General features: G+C 56.5%; 6 protein-coding genes across 7 annotated transcripts; 4 read left to right on the forward strand and 2 right to left on the reverse strand.

Annotated features, from left to right (window-relative positions):
* Window positions 1–662: 662 nt before the first annotated feature.
* Window positions 663–1,889, forward strand: LMH87_002159 (uncharacterized protein; the record flags this gene model as incomplete). Its single annotated transcript, XM_056193565.1, has 1 exon — window positions 663–1,889. One exon carries the CDS (start codon window positions 663–665, stop codon window positions 1,887–1,889), a length of 1,227 nt encoding a protein of 408 aa, XP_056050590.1.
* Window positions 1,890–3,088: 1,199 nt separating this feature from the next.
* On the forward strand, window positions 3,089–4,252 carry LMH87_002160 (uncharacterized protein; the record flags this gene model as incomplete). The annotated part of the gene is made up of 3 exons (XM_056193566.1): window positions 3,089–3,218; window positions 3,286–3,296; window positions 3,362–4,252. 3 exons carry the CDS (start codon window positions 3,089–3,091, stop codon window positions 4,250–4,252), a joined length of 1,032 nt encoding a protein of 343 aa, XP_056050591.1.
* Window positions 4,253–4,398: 146 nt separating this feature from the next.
* On the reverse strand, window positions 4,399–5,121 carry LMH87_002161 (uncharacterized protein; the record flags this gene model as incomplete). The annotated part of the gene is made up of 1 exon (XM_056193567.1): window positions 4,399–5,121. The coding sequence occupies one exon, from the start codon at window positions 5,119–5,121 to the stop codon at window positions 4,399–4,401; it is 723 nt and encodes a 240-aa protein (XP_056050592.1).
* Window positions 5,122–6,187: 1,066 nt separating this feature from the next.
* LMH87_002162 (uncharacterized protein) lies at window positions 6,188–7,677 on the forward strand (the record flags this gene model as incomplete). Its single annotated transcript, XM_056193568.1, has 2 exons — window positions 6,188–6,729; window positions 6,795–7,677. The coding sequence occupies 2 exons, from the start codon at window positions 6,188–6,190 to the stop codon at window positions 7,675–7,677; spliced, it is 1,425 nt and encodes a 474-aa protein (XP_056050593.1).
* A 389-nt stretch (window positions 7,678–8,066) lies between these two features.
* Window positions 8,067–9,149, forward strand: LMH87_002163 (uncharacterized protein; the record flags this gene model as incomplete). Of its 2 annotated transcripts, none has more annotated exons than XM_056193570.1 (1): window positions 8,067–9,149. In XM_056193570.1, the coding sequence occupies one exon, from the start codon at window positions 8,067–8,069 to the stop codon at window positions 9,147–9,149; it is 1,083 nt and encodes a 360-aa protein (XP_056050594.1). The 2 variants fall into 2 exon arrangements, with proteins under 2 accessions (XP_056050594.1, XP_056050595.1); XM_056193571.1 differs by having other exon boundaries at window positions 8,400–9,149.
* Window positions 9,150–9,270: 121 nt separating this feature from the next.
* LMH87_002164 (uncharacterized protein) lies at window positions 9,271–10,803 on the reverse strand (the record flags this gene model as incomplete). The annotated part of the gene is made up of 1 exon (XM_056193572.1): window positions 9,271–10,803. One exon carries the CDS (start codon window positions 10,801–10,803, stop codon window positions 9,271–9,273), a length of 1,533 nt encoding a protein of 510 aa, XP_056050596.1.
* Window positions 10,804–11,028: the final 225 nt, after the last annotated feature.

The following is an 11,028-nucleotide window of genomic DNA, read 5'->3' on the forward strand; positions in this document are numbered from 1 at the left end:
ACTTTACACATCCATTGCCCAAGCCGTCCACCTGCATGCCGTCCGTCTCTTGGTTTGCCGTCAAGCCGCCCCCACCGTTGAAATACAGGCGCTATCCACTGAAGAAACACCCCCGCAATACCTACCCTGATCACCGGTCTTGTAACGCCGTGGTTGGCAGTTCACAGCGCCGTCGTCCACTAAACTCGCTAACCTGCCCCCTCTACGCCCTCATTTGCTCCTCTTGGCGACCTTTTTCTGTCGGCTGCCCCCCTCCTTTGCTCCCTTCCGGGCTCTTTCCCACCAAAAGGTGCAACGTGCAACACGGCCGGCCAAAAGCACCAGCTGCCCACCACCACACCTTTCTTCTCCTCCCACGAGGCCATCACCACCACCGTCACTCTTTCTCCCTCCTCATACATCACATTCTATTCACACGTCTTCTCCTTGCTTGGGCTCTCACATTATTTCCCTTGCGTTTCTCAATTGCATCGCGAGGCCATGACGATTGCATCTAAAGGCTGCTCTTTATAGCACTCGCACACCCTAGCAAACGCCCACCATCCACACGCACCACTGCCAGCCAAAGAGGGGAAACGAACGGTCTTGATATCCAGACTAAAAACCACCAACTACCCATGCACGCCGTGTCGCGACCTGTTCTTCCCTTTTCATCTGTAAATATGCACAGCTATTCAAAGGTCGGTGGCTCGTCCGATTTTGCTGCTCGCTACCCAACACGCATCTTGGTCGGCTATTGGCTCTACTCGTCTGAGCCCGAGCCAGACCAACACGCCGTCTACGGCATCCTCAGCAGGGACGGCAAGCTACGCTTCAAGCTCGTCTCTGAGACACGCGACGGCAAGAATATCCGCGGCAACTACCCACCTCCCTCAGAAACATGGCTCATTCACGAAGAGATTGTCCTTCTCCCTCATCTTCACGACCTGAACCGCCTGGGCATGAAAGAGTACTGCCGCGAGCGGGGTAGGCAAATTACCAACGGCGAAGACCCCGCCGACATCGAGGCCAACGTGAAAAAGGCCGTCGAGTACGCCGAACGTGTCTCAACCACCGGCGAAGGCCAACGGCCGCGCAATCTCCGCTGGGAGCGTGAAAAGTGCGCCGACCGTCAGCGCGCCATTCGCAAAATTGGCACGGCCAGCGCCCAAGCCAAGGCTATGCACGAAAAGGCCAATGGCATCAAGCCCGCCTCACCACCCTCGCACCTGGACCTCTCCCACCCTGTTCAGAAGCCACCCTCACACCACCGCACCTCATCCACCAGCTCCAGAAAGAGACGATCTGCCTCGCCTCTCGCCGACGAACTCAATGCCACCGACAGGGACCCATACAAAGCTTCGTCACCCCGAGCCCGTGGCCATCGCCTGCCCAATGATCGTCCCACCTCATCGTCCTTTCGCGCCGCCAATGTCAAGGTAGACGAGGACACGGATCGTCTGCCGCCGCTCAAAGCTTTCCGTGCCGTCAACGGTCTCGACGAACAAGAGCGCCTGCCGCCTCTGCACGCCACGCTGGCCGCCGAGGGCATGGATCTCGACGACAAGGAGCGCTTGCCCCCGATTCAGTCCATTGCGCCCAAACCTGCGCGTCAGCCTCTTCCACAACACCCTTACGGCTCCGCACCGGCGCCGCGCAAGGCCTTACCGACGACGGCTCACAGGAAGAGCATGTCCGCCGATGGCAGGACCATTGTCGTCGCCAGCCCGCCGACAGGTGACGAGGACGATGAAGATGGCCCGAGGACGACGGTGGTAAACGGCGTCACCTATGTGCGCAGATCAAACGGTTCCTTCAAGGGCAAGCTCGTCTCACCGGGCAAAATTATCACAATTGAGGGGCAGGACTATGTCGAGTACTGCGTGCTGGCCAAGCTGTCGTTTGTATAAGACAGGACCGGACATGATGCCGTAATGCATCCACGGTCTATATTGCATAAGCGAAATTCCTTTTTTTATTTTATCTCTCTGCTCTTGTCATCTTTTTGTTAGTTTGTGCACATATCTGGCTCACATATTGGATTTTTGTGTATTTTCTCGGTTCGAAGGAGACAACCTGGAGGTTGCTCAAGACTTGGAGTTGTATATAGGTGACTGGCGCCCAAAATGATGATATAACGTGGCACGTTGAGTTCATAAACTATAGGCTCTTTTCTCTGTACATGACGGCGGTGCTTGCTTATGTTGGGTGATGCAGGGAACCGACCATTAGAGTTATGACACCAACGACGGCAACAGAAATTAGTCAGAATACATGCGACTCGATCTGTCGATTTTGGAAGAATGGGGATTTATTCACATGCCATGACGCTTCGGCGATTGGACGCTGAAATTGTGCAGGTCTCTTATCGCCGCTGCTGATCGTCTTGATCGGGCAATTCCAAATCGCCAAGGCCCCATCAATGCCGCGGCAGTCCCAAGAGCGGCCAATCATGAAAAGAAAACAGGCGGTCCATTGTTTCAAACTATCGAAAAAACCGTTATCAGCCAAATTGGCAGATACGTCATGCTCATTTGTAAGCTACTCTCCGAATTTCCGGAAAGGAAAAAAGCTCTCAGACAAATCCACACTGGGGAAGCTTGGGCCATGTGGGTTCCGGTTTTCGAAGCTGTCTTGCCTGCTCTTCTCATCTGGTGGCGGTAGAATTTCTAAAACGGGCGGTTTGGCTTTCCACTAGCTTCGAATCTAGCCACAGAGCAGCTTTACTAATTAAGATGCTTACAATCCCGGTTGCGCAGAATCTGAAAATGGAGAGGAACGTCCGCAACGCTAAACTAACGAGGGAAGCAAAGTGGCGCGCCCGCACCCGAGCTCCGGCGAGCCCGGGTATCAAGACACCGAAATTTTGTCGGCGTTTTGACTTTTCCATCTTGTCACCGGCCCGTCATCGATCTCCGCTTCGTTTATTGGCAGTTGAACTGGGCAATTCCATGTGGGTTTAAGTACAGGCTTCTCCCCCGACCCTAAAGTCGATCTATTTTCATCCCATTCTTCAATTGCTCGACCAGACCTTTCACCGCCACCGTTATTATAGTTGTCAGAGTAAAAGGACGAATTTGAGTTACCACACAAAACACCGATTCACACCATGCCTTCGTTTACCGTCTACAAGGGCGCTGCCGATGGCACGCCCGTCAAGAGCACCACATCCAAGCCCGACGAGCTCGTCAGCGACCAGGTCCTCCTCAAGGTCCTTGCCTCGGGCGTTTGCGGCACCGGTACGTTTTCCCTGTTTCCCCGAGGCCAATGCTCGAAATTACAGTCACTAACACGTTGTACCCCCAGATCTTCACTACGTACGTTTTCAACCCGCTTCATGGTTTTGATTGACGGGGACTTCATTTTCTAACAACCTCGACAGCGTAAGAAGGACATGGTCCTCGGCCATGAAGGCGTCGGCGAGGTGCAGGCCGTCGGCCCCGAGGTCCGCCATCTGCAGGTCGGCCAGCGCGTCGGCTGGGGCTACCAGACGGGCTGCTGCGGGCTCTGCAAGCAGTGCCTTACGGGTAACGAGACGTACTGCTCCCAGCGCCAGATGTACGGCTCGGCCTCGCCCGACCAGGGCAGCTTCGCGGCGCAGGCCGTCTGGCGCGAGCCCTTTCTGTTCCCGCTCCCTGAGGGCCTGAGCAGCGCCGACGCCGCGCCGCTGCAGTGCGGCGGCGCCACCGTCTTCACCGCGCTGCAGGGCGTCAAGCCGACCGATACCGTCGGCATCATTGGCGTCGGCGGCCTCGGCCACCTGGCGATTCAGTTTGCCAACAAGATGGGCTGCCGCGTCGTGGTGCTCTCCAGCTCAGACCGCAAGAAGGACGAGGCGACGCGCCTCGGCGGCCACCGCTTCATCGCGACGAGCAACCTGAAAAAGGGCGAGAAGAGCAAAGACGAGGATGTGTGGGAGCTCAACCGCCTGCTGGTGACGACGTCGTCCCTGCCGGACTGGGAGGTCATCATGCCGATGATGGCGATGCGCTCCGTCATCATGCCTCTGAGCGTCGGCGGCGGCGACCTGGTGGTGCCGTACGGGCCGGTGCTGACGCGCGGCGTCACGATCCAGAGTGCGCTCGTGGCGACGCGCGCCGTGCACAAGGAGATGCTGGCGTTTGCCGCGCGCCACGGCGTCAAACCAGTCCTCGAGACGTTTCCGCTCAACGAAAAGGGCGCCAAGGAGGCCATGGACCGCCTGGAAAAGGGCCAGGTGCACTTCCGCGCGGTGCTGCTGCCGGAGGGGGAGGAGACCAAGCACAAGATTTAGAGCGATGGTCCTGTATGAGTGGTAATGATGTATGACTGAGTTGAAGCGAGGCGCAGGCGGGTTGTTGAACAAAAAAACTACAAACTAGTTGTGGTTGAATTATATATATATTATCTTATTTCTTATTCTAGAAAGTAGGAAAAGAATTATTGAAATTTAGCAATGATCTCGGGCAGAGTGTCCATGTTCTCGAGAAAGACATCCACCTCGCTCGACACATTCTCCATGTCCTCGTCAATATCGTCCGTCCAGCGCCGTATATACACCGTCTTCATCCCGACCGCCTTGGCGCCCCTCAGATCAAACGCATGCGCAGCCACCATGACCACCTCCTCGGGCCTCACCCGCACCAGCTCCAGCGCCTTGTCGTACGCCCTCCGGTCCGGCTTGTACACGCCGAGCAGCTCGCTCGAGAAGAGCATGGCAAAGTGCGCGCCGAGGCCGCTCGCGCGCACCAGGTCCAGCTGCAGGCGCGTCGTGCCGTTGCCGTGCACAAACAGCTCCGGCCTCGGCTCGTCCTGGGCGGCGAGGCGCGCCAGCGCGGCGGCGACGTCGGGCCACGCGCGCTGCGTGTGCCACGAGCGGATGAGGCGCGCGCGGACGGCGGGGTCGGCGAACAGCGCGGCGTGGGCGGGGAACTCGCGCTCGACGAGCGCGGCGAGCGTGCGCGCGAGGGTGAGGTCAATGTCCTCGGGGGCGGAGCCGGCGGCGAGGCGCGCCTGGTTGGAGAGGAAGTAGGCGCGGCGCCACTGCAGGGCCAAGGAGGAGGCCGAGGTGCGTGGGAAGGTGGTGGGCAGGGCCTGGGAGATGCTGCCGTGCCAGTCGAGGCATGTGCCCATGAAGTCGAAGAAAACAGCTTTTACAGGCATTTTTCTGACGAGTGTATATATGCTGAAAATGGCGCTGATGAGAATCGGGCTTGGATGTTATGCTTGGATGTGTAAATAGATGAGAGAGCCTGGAAGCAGTTGTGTCGTTGTGAACGTCGAACCAACAAAGGCCGCCCAGTCGACGAATGGCGTTACACCAATGACGGCCATGCCCCTCCGCTTGCGGCCGCAGCGCGACGGAGCTTATAAGTCAGGGTTTATTGACGCCACGACCATCGTCAGCCCTCTGGCTTTTAGCAACAAAATGGCATAAGATACTTCTGTCTTTCATTTGCTCTAAAATAAATTGAGAGTATTTCCAACTTTTTGTTTGAAGAAGAGAAAACGAAGTGGCAAGTGCCGTTGTCGACATCGTGTGGGGTAACCGATGACGTGCCCCGTGCGGCCGTACCCTGGACTTGCAACCGTCGGGAGAAAGGCTCGGCCGAGTCCGCCAAAAGTCCAAATGGAGATTCATTCGGGGGCTGCATAGCTAATGCGACGGATATAATGTAGATCATAGTACGCGACAATCTGAGAATTATCCATGGAATCTTTTATCTCGTCGTCGGCGCATTGTGTACTTGCTTTTGTGCCTTCACGCCTACGCACTGCCAAAATCTAAAGAAAGAATAACGAGGCTCCATGATATGTTTACTGTATTAATAATTTGCCCTGATTTAACTATTTTTTAATCGTCCCCTGCATGTTTCTGTTGTCTTGTTCCTCATCGGCTTGTCCTTCTTCACTGAGAAGCGAGTCGGAGTTACCTAGTGTGCGAATGCAAGCTAGTATTGCTCTGCCTCAGCCACCGTCGTAGTGCATCGTGGGCGTGCATACCTTTGCTTTGCTCTCATTGCTGGGAATATTCGAAGCCGAGAACGTAAGTGCTTGAAATGGAGCCTGAGGATCACCTTAAAAGAATGGCCATGCGACGTGGACAAGATGACGTTTTACGAGGGATAGCAAGACATCGCCAAAATGTATAAGTAAGGCGAATCACTCGGAAAAGGATCTGTAATATTGCATCCAGATTATTCGGCTCTACTTGCTTTCCTTTATAGCAATGCATGCGCAACGCCTCGTACTGGCCTTTGCAGCAACAGCTGCCTCAGCCGCCAACCTCAAGGTCATTTCATACAGCGAGACCTCGGGCGGCTTCACCACCCCCGCGCGCGGCTGGAACTCGTTTGGCCTGCAGGCCAACAATGCCGGCGCCAAATTTACCTTTGACCAGGACCATGTCATTGCGCAGTGCAACATTCTGGCATCCAAGAAGCTCGGCGCTGGCAAATACACTTACTGCAGCCTCGACTCGGGCTGGTCCGCCGGCTACAACGGCGACGAGTACGGGCGCATTATTTACGACGACTCCAAGTTTGACATTCCCAAGCTCGCGGACCACTTGCACGCCCAGGGCTTGCAGCTAGGGCTGTACGTCGTGCCGGGTGCGTTCCAGGCGGATCTGAACAAGACCATCCTGGGCACCGATACCAAAATCGGCGACGTCTGCTCCGGGGACGAAGGCTTGGCGCGATGCGTCTTTGACTATACCCGTCCCGAGGCGCAGACCTGGCACGACTCTGTCGTGAAGCAGTTTGCTGACTGGTAAGTTTCTACGCAGGGCTTTACGCCCACCGACCATGTCGAAATACCTAATCGCCTTCCATCAGGGGCGCCGACTTCATCAAACTCGACTACATTACCCCCGGCTCGCCCGAGAACGGCCAGAAGCTGCCCGCCGACCAGTCCGCTGCCGTGCCGGCCTGGCGCACCGCCATCCTGCGCAGCGGACGGCCCATGCGCCTCGACATTTCCTGGAAGCTCGACCGCTCCCCGTCCTACTTTGGTATCTGGAATGCCAATGCCGACTCCATGCGCAGCGACCAGGATATCAACAACAGCGGCTCGTCGACCTTTGTCCGGTGGGCGACGGTGCAGCGCGCCATTGAAAACTACAGACAGTGGATCGTCGCCGCGCTGGATATTTTCAACGACGGCGGCAATAAGCTCCGCGTGCGCCCGGACCTGGACAATTTATACGCGGGCAACGCGGACAGCGTCACTGGTGTCTCGGACGCGCAGCGCCGCACCATCATGACGCACTGGATCGCCGCGGGCGCGAACCTCATCACGGGTTCGGACCTCACGAGGCTCGACGATCTCGGCCTGGAGCTGCTCACGAATGAGGACGCGCTGGCCGTGGCGGATTTTGCGGCGACGTATCCCGTGCAGCCCCGGAACCCGGGCACCGGCGGCGGACAGGAAGCGAAGCAGCTGCAGGCGTGGATCGCCGGCCCGGAGCCGGCGAGCGGCCGGGCAGTGGTGGTGCTGGCCAACTACGGGCCGGATCAGGGCCAGGGCGGATTTGGTAGCAAGATGGCGGGAAGACAAACGGTGTCAGTGACGTGGGAGGACTTGAGCCTGGATGAGAGTCGTGCGTACGAGGTCACAAATGTGTGGACAGGTGAAACGCAGGCTGTGGGAGAGCAGGGTGTGCGGGCAGGGCTAGACGAGGGCGAAACTGTGCTTTTCTGGGTGACTCGGGCAAATTAAATGTCGAAGGGGGTTTTTTTTTTCCTTTCCCTCTTTTAAATATAGTGAGACACATATTCGAGCCAATAATGGGCTGCGACAAGTTGTTGTAAAGGCAAATTTGGGCGTTGGGCACAACTGTGAGGCGATCTACAGATCAGCTTGCACACCTCAGCACAGCTGGACAAGGCGCGAGCGCCCAGAGCATATAAAACTCGGCGAAACCGAGCAGTTCATACAAAGTGGCCAGCATGTGTGACGTGGTTGAAATTGCACCGCTCCGCATCCTCTCTCTATCTTACTAGCCTGGCGCCGCCTTGGCCCGCTCACTCGGCCACTTATACAGCCGGCCAGCCTCTTTCTCCTCCGGGCAACCACATCGCATCTCCCGCCATATTAACATAAAAAAAATGGCGCAGCCCAGCCCCGACGACTTGGAAGTTGCGTTTCAGCGAATCACAACCAGCTGTCCCCTCGCGTCCAGCGACAGCTCCCAGCAGAGCGACACCATCTACAACATCATCACGTCACTGCCCGAGGCCGAGACCTACCACCGGCTTCTGGAAGAGCACCCCAGTCTCGTTGCTCTGCTGGGAGACAGCTCCAATGGCGAATTTACTCTTTTTCTGCCGGTCAACACGGCATGGGAAAAGGCCACCGGCCTCCTCGTTGACGCCGCCGATGCTGGCGTGCTCTCCATGCACATCAGCGAGCACTTCATCGACGAGGCCTACCTGCGCAGCATGACCAACATCCCTACTGCGCACGAGCCCGACACGAGCAACGGGCCGCAAGTGTTTCCGATTCGCCTCGCCGAGGACGGGTGGACCGTAGACAGGGCGGGCCGGTTCACGCAGCCCAGCATCCGCGCGAGCAACGGCATCATCTACTGCATCGACCGAGTCATTCTGCCCCCGCCGCCTCTGCGGGACGTCTTGCGTGCCAGGGGAAGCTACTCCACGCTGCTTCACGCGATGCAGGCTTCTGGATTCGACGAGGAGCTCGCGACGCAGCGAGGCAAAGGCGGGACGCTTTTCGCGCCGTCTGACCAGGCGTTTGCGGCGCTCGGACCGGACGCGCTTCAGTTCCTCACCGAGCATGACGAGGGCAGACCGTATCTGAAGGCCCTGCTGAAGCTGCACTTTTGCCCGGAGAACACGTTTTACACCAATCTTATCTGGCCCAAGAACAACAGCGGTACTCGCCGAACCTCGGCTGATAAAGACCAAGTCTACAAGGGAAAATTGGGAATGGAATTGTCATCAGCGCTGAAGAGAGGAGAGGAGGCTTCTGAGCTGACCATTTCTATTATGAGATACATGTCTTGCATAACCATGGCAGTCAACTCTGTGCCTGTCGTGGAGCAAGATATAGGTGGCAACGACGGCGTCGCGCAGGGAATAGAGGACGTGCTCCTGCCGGGTGGTACTGTTGGCAAGGGATCTCAAGATGTAGTTGGCAAGATCAAAAGCGTGTTGCAGCCTTTTTTATAGACATTGTGCTGGAATAATTTCGGAAAAATAAAGCTTTAAGAAGATGAATATTGTACGTTAGTGGTACGGACCAATTTGACCAGTGAAGTAGAAGAAAATAGCAAGTACGTGGCGAGCACAATCAATCCAAGCTGATGGACCAAAACCGCACTGCATCGCCATCAATACTTGCCATATACAAGTTGGATTCCTTCTCCCACGCCAACATGCCACTGCCGCTAGGACTGGTCACCTTGCCATTCTCATCGCGCCAGGCTTCCGCGCCAGGTACATCCTCTGTGCCCCCGCGGCCGAAGCGCCACTTCTGCTCCTTCTCTAGATCAAAAACTTCGATGCTGTCGTCGCCTTGATTCCACACGACAAGTTTCCGACCCGCGTCTGCGAATCGCACCTGGCTGACGCTGACAAAGTGTCCGAGTGTAGCACGCAGTTCTTCTCTGTCGACGTGCGCGGCCGCCGTGGACAAGGTCCGCTTCTGGAGGACCCTTTTCTCCTGGACGTCCAGGAGAAGCAGCTCGTCGCCGTGACTCTTGCCAACCGCCAGCCAAGTGCCGTTGGGGTGCCACGCCACCGTTCTTTGCCATCCACGACGCTCCTTCGGTCCCTTGTACACCCAGTGCGCTGCATCCGTTGCTTCAGCGCCTGCCTTCACCGAGCGCCGCGCGGCAAGGTCGTAAATGTGCACGCGAGTGGTGCCGTCGGTTGTCGCAAGGTATTTGGAGTCGGGAGAAAAGGCACCCGTCCAATTCTGGCATCTGTCGCCGGTGCGGAAGACGTGCACCGTCTCGCCTGTGACGGCGTCCCAGACGCGAACCGTGCTGTCCCAAGCGACGCTGGCGAAGAGCGTCTCGTCGTGGTTCCAGCCCACCCACATGATTCCATCTGTGTGGCCTGAAAGAGTAAGTGTTGGGGTCAAAAGATCATCTGTGCAGCAGATGCACATGTCCCACTTGGCAACGTCGTTGGTCTCTGGAGAATTGCCTGGCAAATACACCATCGAGCGACCGGATGGGCTGAATACATTGCTTCCAAAGGATGTTTGCAGTCTGCCATGAATTCGAGTCTTGCCCGCTGCCGCATGCTTTGTGACCACATGTTGAATACTCGGTGCCATGAGTCTCTCCAGTTCTTCCAACTCTTCGGGCCGCAGTTCGGTGCCACTTTTGGCAAGATCTGCCGCCGCTGCCGCCGCGCTGGCTTTGACAACCGAGGAGGGTAGATCGGCCTCTTGGGTCTCGGCAATTGTGCGCTCGTCAAGTCTCCAAGCAATAATTGCTGCATCCGCCTCAACCACTACCTTGCCGCTCGTCCATGTGCAACTCGCCATACTGCTTGTTAATAGAATACCGGCGTTGTTTGGCTGAAACGCAATACTGGTCACACTCTTTAGATGTGCCTTGAGAACGGCAATTGTGTCATGCGTTTTAGTATCAAACACGTGGACGTCCTTGTCAACGGCGATTGCCATGCGGCTGCCGTCGCTGCTGATGCAGCCTCGCGAAGCATTCTGTAGCGGGATTTTGGCGATTTCATTACCCCAGCCCTGATGTCCGCCCGGCGCATATGGAAACGGCTGACCGTCTGAATTGATAAACTCCTGGTCGACAGCGTGGCGCCAGTCCTGTCGAAATTGGAGCGAACTGTAGTTTACCATGATCAATTTTGCAAAGAAGCTCAAAATATGAACAAGGAGGGAAATTATGACCTGCAGTCACTTGAACATCATTTATGATTACATTCAAGTAAAGCGAGATGCACACGTTTAGTCTAAGGAGGCAACTATTCTGGTTAGAACAACCTGCTGCCTAGTAAGGCTGAGGCATGGACCAATCCGATTGCACGGATGGGCGCTCGATGACTCAAGGTGGATGACGCTATT

This window comes from Akanthomyces muscarius, chromosome 3, assembly GCF_028009165.1.
Source record: "Akanthomyces muscarius strain Ve6 chromosome 3, whole genome shotgun sequence".
NCBI classification, from domain to species: domain Eukaryota; kingdom Fungi; phylum Ascomycota; class Sordariomycetes; order Hypocreales; family Cordycipitaceae; genus Akanthomyces; species Akanthomyces muscarius.